Source organism: Lonchura striata, chromosome 5, assembly GCF_046129695.1.
Source record: "Lonchura striata isolate bLonStr1 chromosome 5, bLonStr1.mat, whole genome shotgun sequence".
Classification (NCBI taxonomy): Eukaryota; Metazoa; Chordata; class Aves; order Passeriformes; family Estrildidae; genus Lonchura; species Lonchura striata.
This window is the reverse complement of record NC_134607.1, coordinates 56,533,297-56,556,490: the sequence shown is the minus strand read 5'-3', so window position 1 is coordinate 56,556,490 and position 23,194 is coordinate 56,533,297. Positions and strand designations below refer to the sequence as shown.

The 23,194-nt window shown below is 37.6% G+C and overlaps 1 protein-coding gene across 5 annotated transcripts in view; it reads right to left on the bottom strand.

Moving 5' to 3' along the window:
* CNOT4 (CCR4-NOT transcription complex subunit 4) overlaps positions 1–23,194 on the bottom strand; it is a 76,869-nt gene that overhangs the window by 36,088 nt on the left and 17,587 nt on the right. For all 5 annotated transcript variants that reach the window (XM_021552874.3, XM_021552875.3, XM_021552877.3 and 2 more), the window contains exon 2: positions 7,102–7,345. In XM_021552874.3, coding sequence (XP_021408549.1) covers positions 7,102–7,275 — 174 coding nt within the window. In that variant the 5' untranslated portion in view covers positions 7,276–7,345. The remainder of the gene's footprint in view (positions 1–7,101; positions 7,346–23,194) is intronic.

Sequence of the window (23,194 nt, the reverse complement as noted above, 5' to 3'; positions counted from 1 at the left end):
AGACATATTGATTGGGTAACAACCACATTCTAACCCATCTACCTAGTCAATTTGGTAACATTACCAAGCAGCTACAACATGACAGCCAACACATTGTGCTATAATTTCGTTATCAAGAGCTTAGTGTAAGAAGAATGAAAGCATGCACTTTTTATATATTTCTGATACAGGTCTGGGTACTTAAATATACTTAAATATCTTCAGTACATTTAAGTATTTCTGAGGTAAGAAATTAAAATACAAATGTAGTTTCAGTAGTCCACTAAGTTCAAGACAGTAACATCATCATACCACTCAAAGTTTACATGGTTCATTTTTAGTGAAGAGACAGATTTCAATGCAATTAATGACAAGTATTCTTGCCATGCTTATGTACCAGTTTGAAATTTGGTCTCTCCCTCCCTACAGGTAATTCCCCAAACACATATCTAACACTGTATATTTTAATCTCAAAAGAATACAAGTATCCTCAGAGTTACCTAGAAAGACTGCTCTATTCATGCTATAAATGTACTATTTTAGCTAGGTCTTGCAGACTACAGTGCACTGTCCTCTGCCCCAGATTATTCCTCAACTCAGTCCCACATTCCTTACCTGTCCCAGTTTTTTCAGATTGAAAAGTCAGATTTCACATTGTACACAGAAAGCAATGCTAAGCACAAAAACAAGTACATAAAATGTATCTCAAACAAAAAGAAGAGTTTCTAAACACCAAGAAGTAAAAAATTAGAAGAATATGGGAGATGTGAATTAAGACAAGACTTAAGACAAAGAATCTAAGCTCAAGCTCACCAGTATGTTGAACTAAGGTCTTTGCTTGTACTACCATAACCAAAAGTTTCAGTGTGCAAGTCCAACAAAAATAAATTTAACTTTTTTCCTGACTGTCCTGTGTTAATGACAAGAGTACAAAACTAGCTGTCATACTAAATAACCTGAGAAAAATATATAGCAGATGAAAATGTTTAGGTTAAAAGCATATATTCCTCATACTCACATGATGTTACTCAAAGAGCCACCAAGTGCTCAGACCTGAAAGTCTTCTGAGTACATCCCCAAACAAATCAAGATCCATTTTTCAGTTTAAAGTTCAGCACTGCTATGCTACATGTGAGATATGTTCTGCAAATACACTACAGTTGACTTGAGCAGATGGCATCTCACAGTCAAACAGCAAGTCCTCTGGAACATGTTTAAGTATCACAAAGGAATTTAAAGTGTAAGATACTTTTGCAGTAGTTGAAGATGTCCTTAACAATAAGGACTCAAGTTCCCTTGAAGAACACTCAAAACCATAACATTTCTCAAAAAGATATTCAGTATTACTCTGATTTGTTACTCAGTTAACTCAGAGTTAACACTGAACATGTTATATAGATTTTGGAATGCACTTCATGAACACCAACGACCAACTAGTAAGGTCACTTAAGATTTGCTATAGCAAATTATTATCTTGTGTTTTAACACATCTACATATGAGGACTTCGGAGATGCAGAATAATTTTACACTTAATGAGCTTCTCAAAATCTGTATTAGTCAATCATGTAAACTAAAGAATAAAAATGTTGGGCTTTTACAGGAAAGAAGGATGACTCAGGGCAAAGAGTGAGTTATCTCGCTTATCAGTGATTTCAGGTAGGAATGGGAAGAAAAGTGCACCAGTATAACAGATATAGTTCCAAAACTATGGCTTGCCCTACATCAAGTGATGTCCTGTCCACAATCCATTCTTTCAAAGATTAATTCCTACTCCACATCCCATACTATCAAGGCAGAACTTGCAAGAGTGCCACTCTCTGGTTCCAGGCAAGAAATGCATTAAAGGTTTTCAGCAGATTCAGTAAGGCTCCTGAAGATCCAAGGAAACTACAGCAAACAGTGCCAACATTCATCAACTTCTTTCTTGCCAAGTCCAGCCACATTCAGAGCATATTCTCAAGTGAGTAGCAAGTCAGACATGATATTTCTCTGTACAGCTATTTGCTGCTGAGGTCCTGAACATCATTCAAGAAACATTCTGGGTAGCTCAAGCATAACCCTGAACAGAACATTTATATGTTCAAACAGTAGTTTTTATTTCTACAGGAAAGCATAAAAACTCCTAGTAGGAACACAACTAGGCAGCAGCTTCAGAATCAGGGAAAGAGAAATATCTCCATCTCAGCAGAAAGCTTGAGGCTAGCAAAATAGGAACTTCAGTCAGTAAGTAGCAGCAGTAATTGGTGTGCTATCATGGATAACCACACTTGTTTGATCAACAGAATCTTCCAAAGTTCTCACTAGATACTGTAGACCTGTATTAAATACATGTTTTATATGTGTATCACTCATATGATATGCTTATAATGCTCCAAAGGAATAGAAATCGTTTGATATATTGACTTGTAGGACCTGTAAATGAATCTGCACACATCTCTTGAATCCCAAGAAGAACCCAAACACAACTGAGGGGTAGATGATTTTCCTAGCTATGTATCACATGTGGCATAATAACAAATTAGGAGATATTGCACATTTAAAGAGGGTGGAAGGCCAATAAGCACAGTATCAACATTTCAGAAACTAATTCTAAAAAAATACTATTAGAAACCATTTTCCTTTCAAATCAGGGACAAAATCAGTTTACAGATAGGGAAATAAATTAGTTCATCTTCAGAGTCATTGCTTCCCACAATGCTGAAGTTCACAAACTTTGATTATGTTTCAACTACAAACAGGTACATGCACTGCAGACTGCTGGAACAAGTCTCTGAAAGCCAAGCAAGGTGGATTGACAGCTGGTGTACTTCACAGCACCATTTGGTATGTTGTTTATGTTGTCTAACCCTACAAATCAGAAGCAGAGAGAGGACTATATATATCAGAAGCTCTCAGGTCTTTCAACAACTAAAGTGGAAATGCTACTGACATGCCCACATCTTTTTTAAAAACAATGTATTTTCTTTACATACTCTCTCTAATGCCTTAGCTGACAAAGGATTTGAAATCCAAAGAAAGTAGCTATCTCTAGTGGTATCAGCATTGACGTATTTTCAGATGCAAGATTTTAGGAGATATCAACATCACTGATTCACTAAGTTTAGCTGACACCTTTAATTTAAGTTATACCAATGCTTTTCAGAAAAAAACACCGAGGTTCCCCAAACAAGTGTTCTATTATGGAATATAACCAAATTTTCTTTACACTAAGTGAAATGTAGTCCCTACAAGAACATCACCAAAAGTTCGAATTTCTCTCTTGAAGTCTTTGTTTATCTAATCAGAGATGGCCCTTGATGAATTCTCCATCTTCCTGACTAATTTTGTCTTGTTATTTCAGTTTTGTTTCATTTCACACTTTTTTTTCCCCATTTCCCATTTGTTGAAAGCTGAGCTGTGATTTATCAAGCACTTTGGTTTTGTCATTCCCAGGTAGGTCACATTCCTTCCACAGAATGGATGCACCAACATTTCTGTTATACTTGTTGTCTTGCTACCAAGTAGGTCCTGAAACAAGAGAAACAATGGAAGTCAATAGGGTTTATGCACAGTATACACCATTATACTTACATTTTTTAAAAAAGCAATTTCCTATCCATTTCAAAATATCAATTGTTACACCAAACTACTCAGCTGTGGGATTAAAAGCATAGGAGGAAACACTGATATGTGGAGACTGTGCATTGAGACTAAGTGTTCCTTTTACACAGAAGTACTAGGAGAAACATGGACAAAGCATGTTAATTTCTTGATCATACATCTAGCAGTATGCTATTTTCCTCCATCTCTAACACAAAGTGCTAGATCTCTCATAGGAGAAATTTCACTATGTCAAGGAACTGGAGAAAAAGCCAAAGCCACGCCACAGGAACAACTGTATATCAAAATGATATTATTTGGTGGCAGAGCAAAGTACTCAAACATGAACAAGCTAGGCATTTTTATTGCTGGATTTACAAAGTGCAGGAACTGACACTAAGGGCTGAGAGTGGCATGCTCTAATTAAGCAATTGAGATGGTATGTATTATTCACATGACAAGCAGGACTTAAAGTGCTGAATTGTACAGAAAGGATAATAGAAATATCACTGCAAAGACAAAAATCACTGACGTTACAATCAGAACCAGCAAGTCTGCTGACCTGCAAACCAGCATTTGGCTACAGAAATCTCTTCTGAAGACAGCATACTTTTATTCTAACTTGTCTAGTTAGCAGCTATTTTATTCACAGATAAAAAAAATCAATTAACTGCAAGAAACAGAAAGCCTTGCTTAGTATCTTACAACTGGCTACACCTACAATTCTGAAGGGCACCAGGAACCCAAAGCCAGACGGTTCCATATTTTTTTTGAAATAGGTATTTTTGGAGTTAGAAATTGTTTATATTTAATTTATTATTTCTCTAGAAATAAGACTATTTTCCAAGTCTATTTCAGAAGATTCAAATGAAGCTTATCAAGTTTTTAATATGTTAATATTAAGATGTACCAGTTTCCAACCAGCATTTAAGTTTAATTTGCACTAATTCACACTTTGAACCTTGCTAAAGTAAATGTTTGTGTACTACTATTATTCACAGGAGGAAACTTAAGGCAGCCTAAATCAATTGACTGCAACCACATGAACATATTCTGCATGTGCAGATAGATATTAAGCTATATAACAGTTCAAACATGTAGAAGTACTCCCTCCTGGGCAGAAGAAACCACAAGCTAACATCTTTTCAGTTAGAAGTGAATTAAAGAAGCTTAGGAAGATAATGATATGTATGCAATGCACAGTTCAATGCACAGTTAAGATCTAATAGCATAGGTGCCACTACAGCACTTAGCCAAGCTATTTTATTACAGACTTCTCCAAAATCACCCCCAAACACCTCAACCTAAACCCCTGGACAGGGAACTTGTTCACTGCTCCTCTCCATCGATTAGTGCTCAAATTACTGGGTAAGTCACACTGCATTTAAGAACATTGGCATAAACAGTAAATTTCTATTATAATTGTAAATAACATACTCATCCTTGGTTTAATATATGTTTATCTGCAGTCCATTTCACAATAAGTATCCTGCACTGCTATACTCATCCTAATAATATGGCATACCTGTCAAAACCATTGTACCTACTATAAACTTTCCTGCTAAAATTTTGTTGAAGCACCTTCTGTGCTTCAGCATGTGAAGTGGCCACAATCAATGTACACCATAGTAGTTACAAATGGAAAAATGCTCAGATCTCTCCCCAGAAGCCTTACTATGCACAGACAGGGACTACTTAGGCACACTGAACACAAATACACATACCTGGTTTCTTCTGCCCAGCACACTTCAAAAGATGGCATCTTCGCTTATTTAGTGTTGCAATTCTGTGGCTCAAGAGAATTTATTCCCAAGATCCTGGTGTGGTCTCTGCATCACAAGGTCTTTGTCTATGCCATGAAAGAAATGCCCTCCTCAGCCAGCCTTCTTCATGCCAACCTCTTATAATCCAGCAATATAGCTCCAAATCCACTCAAGAATATCTTGCAGTCCATGAATGACGTATCAACATAATCCTCATCTGTTATGAAAGATGTCACCTTTCTCTCCAGGAATGGCCAGTATGTTTCACTCCAGTTGTAGCACTTACTTGAGGTTTTCTCATTAAAAAGTTTTTCTGAGCAAACTGTATCCAATTAGGCAGATTTGCATATCCAACAATAGGGCAGAGTATTCCACATTTAAGAGTTCAGTATATTTCAAAGAATTTAGACACCCAAAACCAGTGAATAGCATGCTGTTTCCGTGATGCTTCAAATATATTTCACAAACTTCGAATAACAAATAGGTAAATATAGGGTAACAAATCCAGGAAAACAAAGCAACTTAGGCAAGGAAATCCCAGAAATCTCATGCTGTATCAGAAGAGTAGAAATTTTCTTGTCCTATAGGAAATTACTATACATCACGTGTCATCTACAGCAGGTATCCCAAGTGGAGAATTACTTGGCTGATGACATGTGGATCTTCCTTGCAGAACACAGAGCTCAAATATTGCAGCAAACTTACAGAACTTTTAAACAAACTTGTTGCTGTGGGAGAGCCTTCAGGCTTGCAGAGGCATCCAAACACAGGTGAACAGTAGCAGCTCTAGTGTAGCCAAAGCCCAAAAGAGCAGCAAGAAAATATTACTGGAAGTGCTTATAAAATACTGTGGCAGTGAATAAAGATAGTGAGACCAAGTAAGATTACTTGGGGTCTGAAAATGAAGCTGTAACATGAGACAGGAAGACAAGAGAGGCATCAACTAGGGACACGATCATTATTAAATAGTAGGAGAACAAGATGACATAAGCAGCTGCAACTACGAGAAAGGCCAGGCAAGAAAGTTACAGTCAAGGGAAGTCATTAAAGGCAAGAAGATACTGAAAAGGAATTTTATTAAACACTGAAGATAAGGAAATAATGAGTTTAAAGAAAACACTAGAAGGAGAAATAAAATAATTCAAAGGAAATAACAGGCAACTTGGTGAAGCTGAGGTTTACAGCTGTGGCCAATCAAATAGGCCAGACATCAAGACAGGGAAGTATCAAGTACTACCTTCAAGCATTTGGCAGCAAGATCAGAATACTACACAGTCTAGATTTTGAAATGGTTCAAAATTTAACACCACTGGATAGGACCCACAAAAATGTGAATTAAAAGCCCCAGTGCCACAAACAAAACAAGCAGCTACTTTATAAACTTGGCTCTCAATCAGCTCTGTCAGTTTAGCTGAACATTAGCTCCCAGAAAACCCGACGCTGGAATCCTCACTATTCTTCCTGAAAAAGACTTGCTAATGCATGAGCACCCCAATTCACAGGATTTTTATTTTTGGCAGTTTTCTCAGCATCAGCATGCCTTGGTTCTGATCCATAGCTTCCCCTATCACTCCAGTTCTGAATTTAATAAACCAAGACCAGCAATTTTGTAACAGCTTCAATACATACGCAGACAGAATCTGAAGGATACAACACCTCACCCTTGATCTAGACCATAATTACATTATTGTTTCCGTCAAGGAAAAGGATATCTTTGGTACCAACACATACAAAGGCCTTGTGAAATATGCAAGACAAGTCGCTGTTCCAGGGATTTACCTTTCTGCAAGCAGGACAAAGTCCATTCTCATCAGTGCGAATACGATGCCAACAGAAACGACAGATTTGGTACCCACAGGTGCAAGGGAAGAAATTGATGTCATCAATTTCTAGAGGCTCCATGCAAAGAGGGCATTCCACAGGGTCTTCCTTAGCGTCAGGGCTGCGAGACATCTTTATATGTTCGCAGAGCAGCAAAAGTTTATAATAACTTAATAGACCAAGAAGGTCAGCACTTGAAGGTCTGCAAGAGAGAAACAAAAAATGTTATTAAATTTGTTGACAACTTTTCTGTTGTATCTTTTGACATTTCAGGTTTTCTTCATCACTTTTCTTCTCCCCACACAAGTTACCTACTAAAACGCAAGTTTCTGCCAAATCAACTCGATTGTTTTTTCCTACTTATGAGCCTCACAAATAATATGAAAGATGGTACTGGTGATGCACCTTCCCCAACTGGAGAGACAAGCACTCTGGCAGTTCACTAGCCTGTTTGGGTTTCAAAATGTAGACCGTAAAGAAATCAGCATACTCCATACACTGTTGTATGCTATGTATGTTAACCTCTTTTAACTATTGCTCTCTTGAAGTCCTTTACAAATCCTAAATCAAATCCCTGAATGCAGGACAATGTTTACGATCAATTTATTCTTTTGCTCAGAGACTTAGAACAATGAGATTTGCAGTAACATTTAGGTCATCCATTCAGTCTTTTGAGTAAGTTATAGAATTAACAAACAAAAACAAGGAAAGCTCCTTACTCAGGATAATTTGTTTTGTTTGTCTATCTCATTGTTTTGGTCCAGGGACTGACCTGAGATTATCTTCAGGACTACTGCATTAGCCATGATTTTTCAGGTACATCTTTCTACATGCAAACTTCCATCCAAGTCAGTTACCCTTTTCATCAGCACTCAATTCACACCAAAGCCAAAATACACACAATATGGTTGAAAAAACTCAAGTTATAATTTGGAGTGTAGCCACAAGAAGGTATTTCTGAACAAGAATTTTGAAGAAGGCCAATATTCAAGTCACTATTTTCTTAACTGATTTCCTGAACTCAGCCATTTGAGTATGCTTCTACTCTCAGTGTAAGGATGCAGCACAGGAAATTTACTTTCAGACTCAAAACAAGACACTTGGAGTCACCACTGAGAAAATTAATTTGCGTGTTTTCTTCTTACTTCTTTGAAGTGCCGCTCTGGATATATGAAATTGTATCCAATATCAACAAGCTGTCTCCATCTCCTGCATGAGATATGCATGTAGATGGGGCAGAAATCAAGAGCAGCAGTAAAATTTTTATGTGGACCTTTGGAAGAAAAATAAAAGGAAAAAATGAACAACAACTAAAAGCCCGTTGAAAAATACTGAACAGACATGACCGGAATTGACAGCTGGATGATCATACTAGCTCTAATGAACTATACCACTTCTTTAGAAATAAGTGAACTCTTAAGTTTTTAAAATCCAGAATTCTTTTTGCCATCACATTTTCCCCAAAACATTAGTAATTGAATTATAATTTGAACCTCACACACAATCTGGAAAACCCCTCTACTCTCCCAAGAGGTTTTCTGCTTCATTTCTAACCAAAAGCTACTGGATTGTGTTCTATCCAATATTTCTCTGGGCTTTTATGAGCAAATCCAGAAAACAATTCTCACACACCTCTGCCTAAAGAAGAGTGACATTTAATTCTGTCCCTGGAAATAAGATGACTGAATATTGTGAAATCAAACCCTTGCTCACAGATTTCGGGATGGTCTGATGTTAGCCTTACATAGCATTGATTTGATACCACTCCCCCCCCCCCCAAAAAAAAAAAGAAAAACCAAACAACTGGTTATATTTTGATCTTCCTCATCCCATATCGTACTTTCTTGCATGACATCTATCTGAAAAAGACCAAGAGGTTCCAGCTCAAGTTGGAGCCCCCCACCATACAGGATTGGATTCATCTAGCATCAGTCTGCAATACTTGTGCCTGTCTGCACACCATTTCAGTGACAAGCAGCCAGGAAAGAACCCTGAGGAAGAAAAACCACACATGCATGCAACCAAAGCACCGACCAAATACACAGCAGAGAGCACATAGCTCTGTGTGGGAATGGCTGCATTGTCACCACGTTAACCTGCAATCACAGGCTGATAACAGAAGACCAGACTACCTGCAATTCCAACTAGTTTGTTAGGCAGTATATCCTCCAAGCACAAAGTGTACTTCTGATAAACATATACCGCTGTCCTTGAGAGAAAAAGGTCCACCAGATGACCACAAAAAAGTAAGGATGAGAGAACAACTATTACATGCTCTAAGTGTCACTTCTCTATATAGTATGCACTAGCAACAACACTGTCCTTCCTCTTTCCGACCATCACAATGACTAAAATCAAACAGTTAAACTACTATGATAATACAGAAGCTTTCATTATCTATGCTTTCATTCATGGTATAGTCACAATCATTTTGACAATCTCAAAAGCAGGTTCTGGAAGTTTACCAGTGTTTGCTATAAAGAACACTAGCAAAGAACTACAAAGAACTGACCTGAAGGGAAAAAAGGATTCGTTTGTCTGGGAGCTTTGTTTTAAAGAACACATCCCCACTGGCTGAAAAATGGGAGGGACTTTTAAAAGGCCCCAAAACATCATTTAAGTGGTTATTAGGCAGATAACACACACTTTTACAGTAGCCTGTAAACATTTCATGTAAGCTTTTCACAATTGTATAGCAGCAAAATCATAACAACACAAAAGTGACTTTAAACCAAAGCATGGGATAAACTTAACAGATTTTGTTCAGTTTGGCTTTGGATTTAACTTTGTCACAGATCTCCCAATAACAGGTCAGTAAGCACATAGCGTATTTCCTTCTGCTTCATACTCATTCCACCACATGCTCAGCAGCTCTGAGCCTATTGAAACACACTTAAGTAAAGCTATACTAGTGCTAGTGAAACTGTAGTTAAAAGAGAAGTTTCATCACTACAGTAAAATTACTGAAATTACTTCAGAAGTTATTATTTGGAATCTCCACTAAGAAATGTCATCAGTTCATGTGGAAAAAAAACATTACATATTAGCTAGTGCCTCTGGGATATGCAGATGAGCTCTAACAAAACTGCAACATAATTAACATTTATGAGTTAAGTTAACACTAAGAGTTCAGCAGCTGCTAGCAATAATGTCAATAGCTTGCTTCAGTCAGCAAATGGCCTGTTATTTTAAAAGAAGAAGTAAGGAGCAGCTTGCTGCCATGTTTCTTGAAACTGAGGAAATATTTATTTACTTGGACACAGACCATTCAAGCATCCCATTTAGAGACTCTCCACTGAAGTGTGTCTCCATTTCATACCAGGATTTGTGTCTGAAATCTGCAGAAATCTTCATGGAACAGTGCTTGTTGTGGTTTTTTTTTTGTTGTTGTTTTTTTTTTTTTTTTTTTCCCCCAAAACTGGAATAACATGCAGAGTAAAGCATCAAAAATCATTTCCGTATATAGTTCATGCACTACGAGGAAACACAGAGTAACTAGCCAGCTCTAAGACTATTCCAAACAATTCCAGATTAACAGCTCAGGAAAACTAATGCAGCAATAGCAAAAAACAAAAGGCAGTATTACATGTTGTGCTTGATCCAGAGTATTTTGTCTTTGGGATCAAGTTCAAAGAGATTCTACTAATCTCACCTCAGGAGAAGAAAAGGACGAAGATTGTGCACATCTACACATGCTTTACAAGCAGATAGAATTTGTACATACATATTATCCAAAATGCTAATGACTGAAGTCAAACATGGCTCCAACAGCTCCATATCCAGTTTACAGGACACTATGTCAAAACATTCACACAGAGATGAAGCAGAAGTAGACAATGTCCAGCAGCATACTTTAGGTGTAGCGATTTTGTCAAAAGTAAATACAGAAATATGAAGTTGCATGCTTTATCCCTTCTACCATACCAACTAATAAGTTCTTTTCCAAACAAATACAGAACAGAAAAATTTTTATTAATTTTAAGTGCTTACTTAGCAGGTGACAGCTGTCTCTAATCAGCTTCACCAAACGATTGTTACTCCTGATAAAATCCTCTGGACTTCACAGCTGAGGAAAAAGTGATCCTACTATTTCAGGGTACTCACCTAAACACAACTTGAATTCTAATATACCTGGTGATTTCAGCCCATTTAGGATGCAGATGCTTGTTGTCTTTCTCCTTCACACTTGAGGTGAGCAAGTTTAACTTCCAGAAGTTTGTCTTCCGAATTCAATTTTAAAAAAAGGAGGAGAGGAGGCAGGGGAAAAAAATAAGCTTATTATGCCTTCTTTTCCTAATAAGTTTGAGACTTGGCACACACTCCTCATCTCTCCAATGTAGACATGAGAACATGCAGCAGTTCATTTTAGTAAACACATCCCTTAAGTTCTCCTCCAGGAGGGCAACTAGCTCCAGGGAATACAGATACCTTCTCACAGAGTGGAGTGAATCCAGCCTTACTACTTGCTTTAAGAAAACACAAGTGTCAGACAAAAGTTCTCAAAACCTCAGTAAAGATTCACATCCCAGAAATTATTTGGAGACTTAGGGCCTCTTGAAGGAAACAAAATCCAGACATGCATTAGCTAATGTTTCACTTAAAGTTCAAACATACCTGACACTTGAAGTGAAACAGGTCGGAGTCTATGCACTGAACCTTTAGAAAGGGCTCATTAAACTTATGCAAACAGAAACCCATGGTTTTTTTCATGGCCTTGTATCTCTTGAAACTCATCAGCCATGGGAAGTCTCAAAACCTCAGTGTATGTAGATGCTTGCCTGCACAATGCTACTGGGAAGCAAGACCCCTGCTCCCACTCTGCTGAATGATCACTTCCCTTTCTACGCTTGACCTCCCTGTTGATCCACATACAAGCTGGAGAGAGAAAGCTAAGCAGACTACAGACAGGAACAAAAATGGGTTATCCCTTCCTTGAAGCAGGGGAGAATCAGCAGTTCTGTCAGCACAGCACTCTCCTTCTGGCCAGCTTTGCCAGGGGCCAACGTTTAAATTGGCCAAGGCACATTTAAGACAACCTGCTTCCACTAGTGACTGCTGGAAGGAAAACATACACCTTCTTCAGACTGCAAGTAAGAAAGGCTATCACTTCATTGCATTGCAGTGATCACTTGAGCTTCACATTAAAACCTTTCATAGGCACACTACAAAGAAAACCCCATTTTTATGGATTTAAGCACACAGAACTCAGGGAGATTCGGTGAGTTAGTAGATAATCCATATGACAGAAAGTTCACATATGCACATACCAAATCCTTGCAACAGACACAAGACCAGCTGGTTTTCTTGAAGTCATACACACAATTCAGAAGAAATCTATGAAACTTCCACAGAACTTGCCATCTCTTTGACATGCTACCCTGCATTTGCCTGTCATTTTTTTCAGCCCTACCAAAGAAGAGGGGTCCTTTTCTCCCACCAGCCCTTCACTCACATCAAAATACTTTACAAAGTGATACTTTACAATCACCTGGTTAGCAACAATGACATATGAGACAGCCAAAATTTTCAGGAGTACTGAAAAGGGGCTATGCTTTTCTGAGTTTTATGGCTCTGTTACTGACTGGGAACAAAGACACTTCAGTAGCAGTAAGCAGGCTCCTGAATTCATCAAAGTTAATTTTCATTTGAGACCAATGAAAAGTTCACTTCCTACTTCTATTTCCTGACTGTGCTGAATATTTAAAAGCAAAATGTACTACTGGTTGTAAAAGCATGTCCTGTAATTACAAAGTCAATTTTCCCCCATGTCCTCTTTCTGGGATGTTTATTACTCTGTAATCTACAGCTACATTTTGATCACAGGACAAACAACATCTAAGGAAAGTTAAGACATTGACAAAGTCCCAAATGTTTGGAAAGTATGACCAGGAGTCATGCAGTCATCTGAGTATTTCTAAAAACACTGTTACACTGGCTAGGATTATCCCCAAGTTATTTAGCTCAGAGGTCAAAACTGAAGCCTCTAGAAACTCTTCTGCTCTGTGTTTCCCTACAGGTGCCTAGGGAGCTCACCTTCATGGTCTCAGATTCAAATTCTGACAGTGTAAGCAGCTGTACCATCACTTGAACCAAACACCAAAACATAGCTATCTTTGCATTTGGTGATTTAACTAAATCAATCCTCCATCTCCATCACACAGCCATACAGAAGCTTGCTCAAGTATCATGAAAACACAGAAACAAGGATCTAGAGGTAGCAACTGCTCAAGCAGCATGTTTGGCAACAGTGCAACACTCAGCCAAAGAAACCTGAGAAGTTTCCACCTAATGCCATCAAGACAGCTAATAGCAAAAATAGTCAGATGACTCCTACTAAATGAAAAGGGAACTAATCATTTTTTATAGACCCAATGTGAAGACAAACTATTTTAAGACTGTTATCTGGCAAAGTAAAATAAGTTATGGACCACAAAAAGGTACTTCTCTCATTTAAACTGAACCAAGAATTGGTCATTGACTTATTGTTACAGCAACCAGAACACTGCACAAAAGGCTACATACTATCAGTGACACATGAATGCCAAGTAAGATATTATTTACTCAGATAACTTACTTTCTTACAAGTCATGAACAGAATCAAGACATAATTTATTCAGAAAGAAAAATGGACAAATAAGATTTTGAAAAATTCATTCACAAGCTCATAAAGGTCTGTAAGACAACACTACCCAGCATGTAGGTCATCTCACTCAATGAAATTAAAAGCTTAGTCTTTCCCTCTAATTGTAAAAATTAATATCCCACATTCATTCATTCATATTCTGTTCTAGGATTCCTTCTCTTCTACTTTCTGCATGCCCCCATTCATTTTCTGTACTTACAGCACCACTATATATAATTATACATCTAAAGCAATTGGATAATGAATTAGAAATGGGCTATGCAATTATTAGTTTGCGTATTTTAAGTCTGTCACATACAGAGACCATGTAATATTGGTATATGTATTCCAGCATGGTTATTTCCTCTGACAAAGCAGATGCTCAAGCAACAAGTGAAGCGCAATAGTTATACCTGTACACATTTGTATACAGCAAATCACAGATCACAAATTGTTGTCAAAGGATGTTGCAGAGACCATAGCATATAATACTAAAAAAAAATAAATCTGTCTGGTCCCATTAAATATGAGATACATTCCATCTGAACTATTCTGAATTCCCTAAATCTCTCATTACTGGGAAAAAGGGTACTATTCCATTCCTTATCCCTTTCCCTCAGAGCATCTGCTACCAGTCACTGTCAGAAACATGATCTAGATATACCAACTTGCCAATCATGCAGCAACCACAGGTGGCTATTGAACAGGCTCTTTGGGGAATGGAGTGTCTTTATGGTGCTCACATGGCACTCTAGCACAAAACACTTGCTTTGCAGTTGAGGTGTCTACACATCACTGTGCCATAGTTCAATTTTTCCACAATGCTGTGTTCTATCTAGTCCCTACTAAGGTGCTACATACTCATACATATAATCTACAGATCAATTTAGAACTTAAACTCCAAAATTCACAAAAATTCAACAGCCAGCCCAAGTCACCACATCACAAATACCCTTCCTCTTTGCACTGCCATTCAGGATATTCTTCCATCTCCCATGTCACAGCTCAGCTCTCTGCCTCTCACCATCTCCCATTTTCATTTGATCTCCTGGTGCCATGCAGACTATTCACATTTCTGTAGGATGCCTTCACCCAAAAGATGAAAAAATCAGCATTTGTTCCAGGCTTCCAGGTATCAGTTTTTATCAGTCCATTTCTTTCTTCACAGAAGAGGTGAGAACATGTCATTCTATAACACATTTCTTGTGTTAAATTGTTCTAGATAGCATACTTAATAATGGCAAATATTCTCAAATCCAATTAGAAAGAACAGCTCAGGCCTGAAGAGCTCCACATCCTTTAAAGAGCAATGACCCAGAAATTCTTAGATACACAGGAAAAATCAGCCCACTTGAGGCTGTAAGACTGTATTTGAATGTAATCCATTTGCATAACCCTGCCTGCAGCCATCACCTTCTGGATAGTTTTCCAGAAGGATTTACTTTTGACCTGTTGCTCCAGCTGCATGAGTTCACACAGACTTAATATTCCAACTGGTCTGATCTGAAAGTCATACCATCACTAAAGAACAATCTGGCACAGAACACCAACACAATATGCTGAGAATGAAGCATATAATTTTTTTTTTTAAACTTGTATTCAAGGACAGCTCAGCTTTTACACTGTAAAAAACTCCTGATTTGCATTTTCACAGTGCAGCACGAACAAGACCACTGCCGCATCTTTACAAGTCCTAGCCTGCTTATCTAGCTGTACTCTCTAAAACTACAGCAGTTATACTGTCCAGTGCAAAAAACCTGTAAGCAGTTCTCTTATTAATTCCTGGATATTTATGTTATCCAAATGAAGGACAAAGACTATTCAGTTAAAACTCCTACAAACAGATCTCCAGAGATTTAAGTATTAGATAACTGCCTTCCTCTATAGCAAAAGAATTCTCTTATTTGCCCCTGAAGAAGTAGGTACAGAAACAGTACCACACAAAGCATAATAAAAGGAACTTAACTGGTCATCAGAGCAAAAGCACACCACACATTAAATTTTTCTCTGTTTTTTTTACAAATTTCTAAGATCTTTAATTGTTAACAGGGAGCACTTTTGCTCTTGGGGTAATAGTGTCCAGTAGCTAACACATACACTTCTGAAATTATCTTGGGAATAATACTTGGCAAGTCATAGCTGCTAGGGGCAGGGGGGAACAAGCACAAAAAAGGGGGCTAGAAGCTGATCATACTGAAGACATATGCACTCTTATTTGTAGCACCATGTACTATAAAGACACACATATATTCCTTTAGCCAATAGGAATTACCAAAATGGCTTGTAGAAAATTAGCTATAAAACCCAAATCAGCACGATCACACGTTATGGCTTCTTTTCTCAACCTGCTAAGTGTACCAAGAACCTTACAAATTCTTTAACTCTCCTTATGAAGTGCCAAGTTGTCACAGCAATATTAAGTGATAACACACCAAGGAAGTGTGGGAGCCACATACTAGTATTATCAAAAAACCCTCACACAAGACACGCAGCAAGTAGTAAATTTTCTGTTTATACATTAAGTGGGGGGATTAACCATCCCGCATCCTTGCCTCTAGCCAAGAGCTCCCTTGAACACTGTTTCTGATTTCACAGATTGAGATGCTTTTCTTTAATAGAAAGAGTACAAATCCATGTACGAGATAAGATTTCTTCTTTGTTACCAAAACATGAATAAAACTAAGAATTATTCACTCTGAAGCTTAATAACACAGCTGAATACACTTCAGATCGAGGGTATGGGAGATCCAGCTGGGGTTAGTAACTACTCCTCAGTTCCCTTCCATTGCTTTCCTGATTTCAAGGATACCAACTAAGACACAAGAAAATCTAAGAAGAAATTTTAAGTAATTCTCAAAGTTTTTTGTGTATATGTTAAAAATTTGTTTAAAAAAACCTTCAAATAACAGGTAACAGTATTTAATGTTTGTTTTTATTAGGCTTCAACTCATGCAGTTGTCCAATATTTTCAAATAACTTGATCTTTACAGAGCAACAGTTATTATGTGGCTTTCAAGTAATTTTAAACAGCAAACACGAGTATAATACCAGCCTAATTACTGATTTCTTAACAACAACAGTATTAAATTTCTCATGTTTTTCTATAATCCTTGAAAGCAAAGACTTTTTAGTTGGGTTGGAAGGGGAGAAAAGCACCCAAACAAATTTAAGACAGAGAAAGAAAGCCTTATACAGCTCATCTATAGGTTCTGGATGAGTAGTGATTCCAGCTTGAGTGTTTCTGCTAATCAAGTAATAATCAAAACACTGAGCCCAGAAGAATAAAAACTCTTTGTCAAAGTCCATGCACTTCTAAGTGCCCACAATTCCATCTTGAAACTCACTGGCAGCTGATGCCAGAAATTAGAAGACTGGCATAAAGTAAAGCCACAGAGTAATACATTGGAAATGTTGTCTTATACTAGTAAAACACAAACTATTCCTGCATCCCTTCCCTGGTCACAAACTGTGAAGCACCTATGTCAATGCCTCCCCAGAAGTTTGTACTTTATGTCTAACATTAACTCAGAAAAAAAAAATAATTTCACTCTGCAATTATGCGGAAGCTTACAAAGAATCCAAATAAACTTCTGATTCTGCAAGACTGTAGCTTTATTCTTCACAACTCAGGGTCCTACTGGATGCCTGGATGCCATGAAGCAATAAAACCTTCACAGGTCTTGTTAAGCATGAAGTGTGATAATCAGAATACAGATACAGGATGAGCCTGTCTCACTCCTGAAAGTTTCTAAAAAGACCTCAAAAGGAAAAAAATTAAGGGAAAAGTAGCCTAATATGTATATAATAAAATCTACATTCTTTAATCAGAGTCAAAAAACAATGGAGCAAACTCCAGAGATCCCTCTCTGAAGCTGCAGCTGCTTCCGTGGAAAGCTAACAGGATCCATATTTTTCTGTCTCAAGGCAATGTTTCCACACCTAGGTCAGCCCTAGGAGCAGCAGCATCAGCAGATGGCTACTAACTAGAGCTCTTGGCTTTAGCTGAAGAAGACCACAATAGAGTAAGTAGTGATAATGATCAAACCCCTGCCCAGTAAGCACCATACAAGCCATTCTTGAAAAGGTCAAGATGAAGCAGAGACAGTAAAATTATTTACTTAAGAACTACTAAACACTTTATACTTCTGGACCTAGAGATATGGTGTAGGAGAAGTAGTCATCTGCTGTCATTCCTCTACATAGGACAGAACTCGAGGAAAACTGCTGGAGCACTAACAGCTTCTGCCAGACTACCAGCTTTTTTGTACTATCCCATTTCAAGTATTTCCAAGTCCGAATCAAGTATTTTGCTTTTTAGCAACTCTGATTACATATAGTCAAACCAAGATGAAGAGTTTGGGGTTTTTTTTTAATCAGATAACTCAGCAGTAATTTCACTTCACATAACTAACATTTTTTGAATATGCTGTGGTCTACAGCTCACTTAGAAAAGAAAGACAGAAAAGGAGAAAAAAAAAATTGAACAGATCTCCTGACTGTGTTCCTGATCCAGCAGACGAAGAACAATGCCAGAATTTTCTCTTTAGGAGCATAAAGCCAAAGTTAATGAAGCTGCATTTTGAATTTTCAAGAAAAATACACAGTTTGGGAAAGAGAATGGCAATCAACAATCAGTTACAGAATGTTGACACATGAATTGATATTCCCTATCACTAAATATTATGAAGATCCTGAATATATTAACCCACCCATAGTCTAGATCTAGGATTTCTTGCCTCCATTGATAATTACAGAAGCTCCAATGTATTAGTATACATGGCCTGAAAAGTTAGCAGAAGTTTCTCCCTCCATACATGCACATTCTTTATCCAATACTTTTTCAATACAAGTTCTACGTGCTACAAATAAGGAGTGAAAATTTAGAAAACCAAACATAATTAATGCTTGATCTGCTTTGAAACAAACTTCAGTGATGTAAAGAATAAATCTCTTCACAAACTTTTTATGTAAAAGAGCTATAAATTCTGGTGTATATTTATTTTTAAAGCCATTTTACTTAAGAGATTGGGTTTCTCTCTAAAAGTTTATAACTTAGATCTAGGTTTCCTTTCACAAAGTCTTGTCAGTGACACACATTGATAAGGCAACTGGGGAGGAGCCCAGTTTTTACCTGCTGAGTCTGTACTTCACACAGATAAGATAGGGAAGGTATAAAGATTCTCATGTTTAACTTAAATCAAGAAAAATTCTCCCACCATAACTTCATCAGGCATACTGAAGATAGTTACCAGGAGTTAGTCAAGACAACAGATACGCACTCCATAAAATTTCATCTTCTTTGTAGAAATAAATCAGGAAATGATGTTGAATATTAAGAATTATGTTTCTGATCAACAAAACCTACAAGAAGCTAATTTAATGTTACAAACTGCTGAATCAGCCAGGTAACCACACTCACACTACACACACAGAATAGCAACTGCATCACTTTTATTTTCACACTACAGGTACTATTTGACATTCCCAGGATTCACTGGTGTATTGCAGAGGTTTCATTTACAAGTCTTTAAAAGACATCATAAGAAATCTACAACACAAAGTATTTCTGTGTCCAGCAATACCAGATATTATTAAGGAGAAACATTTACCTATAGCACTGAGATACTGTCCATAAGCATGCTTTTCTAGTCATTAGCAAGAGAAAAATTTGAGGAAGATATTAGTTACACTGAGATTGGTCTGATCTATGCATAAACTGGGAGGACAGATGTTTCTGTAGTATTACTTGAACATCATTACACAAAAACCCAGTTATAACCAAGCTTCAAAACTTCAGCATTGACAAAAGACACTAACTTACTGCTAGGATCACTTGGAACAAACTGTAGCCATATTATTCTTTGTTGGTTTGCTGGTTATTATAATTTTTTTTTTTTTCTTGGTGCAGCAGTATCTCAAATAAACAAATCCAAGCACCTCCCAATATACTGCAACGTCATACATAATCTGTACAGCCAGCCACAAATGAAATCCTACACATTTGAAGAAAAAAGAAACAACAGGTCCCCAGTCAGTAAATTACATGGCCTCATATTGCCTAATTAGTAGGACTCTCCTCTTAATGTTTTTCATGCTAGTAGTGTCAATTCTCATTAGCAAACAGCTTTCAACAGCCAAGAGGGAAGTTTTAGCCTAAAGAGCAACAGAAGTAAATTCTGGAAAAGAGCAGCATCAAAATACACAGAGCTCAGAGTTCTGAAGAACTACAGGTAAAATGTGCAGGAACAAAACAAAGAAACAGAGAAGCTATACAAGCCCAGTTTGAGCAGTGTCCAAGGGGATCCATATTTATCACCCGATAGCAAACCTTATAATGCCAACATTTTCTCTAGGTGGGGAAAGATCATCTTCAATTATTTTCTGCTTGAATACTCTTAGCTGGACAATACAATCAGGAGCTTGAATCCATGCATTTTTACTTTGCTTGGATAAAGTTTCTGGGAATAAAATTAGTTAATCATGTATTTCTTCAGATTAAGAGTTTGAGCCCACTTCCGCCAATAATTTAGGGCTGAACTTTACATCAGTGCTCTATTTCTAAAAATCAAAGTCAAGTCACATGAGCCTGGATCCCAGTGTTCTTCCAGTTAGCTGCCAAAGTAAGTTTGTTCTCATTTTATTCTACCTTCATAGTCATAAAATAGGCTGTAATGGATCACAACAGTCTACCTAAATCTTTAGGATCCAAGGCATGGGGAAGACTCAACAGTGGACCAAAAAGCCAGAGTTCTTTTGTAATGAGGAGGATGGCAAGAGTACAGAGAACATCCTGCAACCAGCGTCAGGGAACATAAATAAATCATCACATGTAGCCTGGGCAGGTTCAGAGAAAGCCCCAGTCTCCTCAGCAAGGGCAAACACCCCAAGAAGATCAGTACCACCATCAAGCTTCTCTTCACTTTTCCTGGTGATGATCAAGCCTACAACAGCAACAAACAGGAATGAGAGACAAGTCCCTAGATAAGGCATTCATGCAACCAGCACACAATTATCTACTCATCCTTACAAATCTGGCCCTATCAAAGGAACTGGAGAAAAGCCTAAATCACTTCCTGGGGAAGAAGAAACTCCAAACCAATCACAGCCCAGAGGCATGGCTCTAAGAATTAATTCCATGTGATCCACAACTTTTGATTTACAAAATAATCCCGCTGACAAATATCAAAGAATTGCACCGAAGGAAGTCAATATACAATAATTTTGTTTTAACAGGCTACTGTTAGCACCCCTCATATAGTTGGCATCTTGAATCAACATGAGGTCTTTTCCTTGCCCCTCCCACAAGGCACCTCTACTTTGAAATAGCAACATAAAACCTTCAAAGTCTGGCATATTGCCCCAAGCTGCAAGCTTCTTTGCACAGTTTGTTTTACAGAAGGATCACTCATTTCTACACAAGGCCCATTATACTCAACCATTGCACTAGATATCATACATTATGTGCACAGAACCTGTCTTGCAGAAGATGAATTCAGAAGGCTGGTGCTAACAAAGCTGAGATCGCTGTAGTAACACTACCTCACAAGAAAAACACTCAGATTTTCCCTGAAATAGGACTACACAAGATTTCAAGAGCTAAGGAGAACTTGGAAAAACGTAGTATTATCTACGGATTAGGTTGCTATTGAAACAATCAATGTTTGAAACTACACAAGAAAACTCATACCACTATCACGTGTCACGTCCCTTATATTCAGGATCAGCTTTCAGAATATATTGGCAAGTTTGCTCCATTCCTGGAAAATCTACAACTCATTCCTTAATTGTATTAGAGACCAATGAAAATACACTTAGGAGGCTGAATGTTTAGATCTCTGTAAAATCTGAAAGCACTTTAAAATATTTCTTACCTTTCTACAAAACAAGCTGAATGAGTTTGCTTTGCAGCCTTCCACAGCACCTGAGATCCTTGCTTTTGTGAATGGTAGTTTACTACACTAACACTTCATACCATACAACCTAGTTTGGTTAAAAGATCATGGAAGCACCAAAAAAAAAAAAAAAAAAAAAAAAAAGTGGAGGAAAAAAGTTCCCGGAAAGTTTTAGTTTTCTTTGAAAATCCTTGACTTGATTATCATGGCCCTTTTTCTCACTATAGGGGAGAAACACAAGTAGAAAGTTGTCTTGCATCAGTAACAGTGCAAGCATTTTTTGTTTGGGGCCAAAGATGTCAGTGTCAGGAAAAGAGTTTTTTGGACTGTACGCCTATATTGGCTATACATTACTCTCAGGGACAACTGAAAAGCTCTGTTTATTGTGGTCTGTTACAGTGCCAGACTCTGCATGGCCAGCACCATGATAATCACCGGAAGTTCTTAGGACTGAACAGTCCCAAAAGCATCACAGTCCTCTCTAGATAAAACAGCAGGAACAGAGATTCTAGAAGTCTCAAGGTGATAGGTCTAGAACATCAGATAAAGAAAGAATATCTTTGTTTCTTGATAAGTATTGCAGTCCACCAGAAGTCTTGCAGCACAACAATCCTTTCTCTTTAAAGACAGTGATCATGCAAGAGGCCTCTACAGGCTCAGAAAGGCTCTCCTAGCATTTTCTATGGAGAAGTTGAACCCATACAAAAATGTATCAAAGCAGACCACAAAGAAATAAGGTTGCAAAGAAATAAGGGTGTAGGGACTTCTTTAAAAAACAAAATGTACCTGGTGTTTTATTCAGAAAGTCATTAGTACCAAACAGCAATTTCAAAAAGCAGTGGATTCCAAACAAGCCTAACACTAAAAGCAGCCATATAATCAATCACACACATCAATTTAGGATCTCTAACTCCTAGACTGAGGTGAATCAGGACCAAGACGTGTCTGCACCCTTACTTCTCCTTATTCTTCCAGCAACCTGGGCCAAGTACAGCTACTCAGGACAGACTTGTTCAGTGTGCTCAGACTAGTATACAAGACCCCCGAGAACAGAATTCAGTGAGTAGCAAAACAACATTCTTTTCCCTTGCTACGACCACATGTTTGAGATGCGCTGTTACTGACTCTTGTGCTTTGGTTTTCAGAGCTCAGCAATTTCTGACTACTCTTCTGACAATATCATTCTCACCATTAAGACATTCCACTTAGTAAGATATATGATATTTAAGTCTTGAATATAACTACAGCATTACTTGCACATATCCTAAAACCTGATTCTCTAAAAAAGCTGCTCACACTCTAAGAGTTTGGAGGAAAATAATTTGCAAAGCCATTTATAACAATAGCTGTTATAAACAGCCATAAACCCCTGCTAATCAAGGTATTTGAAAAATTAGTATGCAAATAGACCTAAATCAGCCCAGCAGTTGCATCCTACAAGAAAAATGACCCTATCATTCTGTTTTACTGCTCAAAATTTCTAGGGTTTTTGCAACAGGAGGCCAAGTAATAGTGAACCAGAATGAAATACAAATGT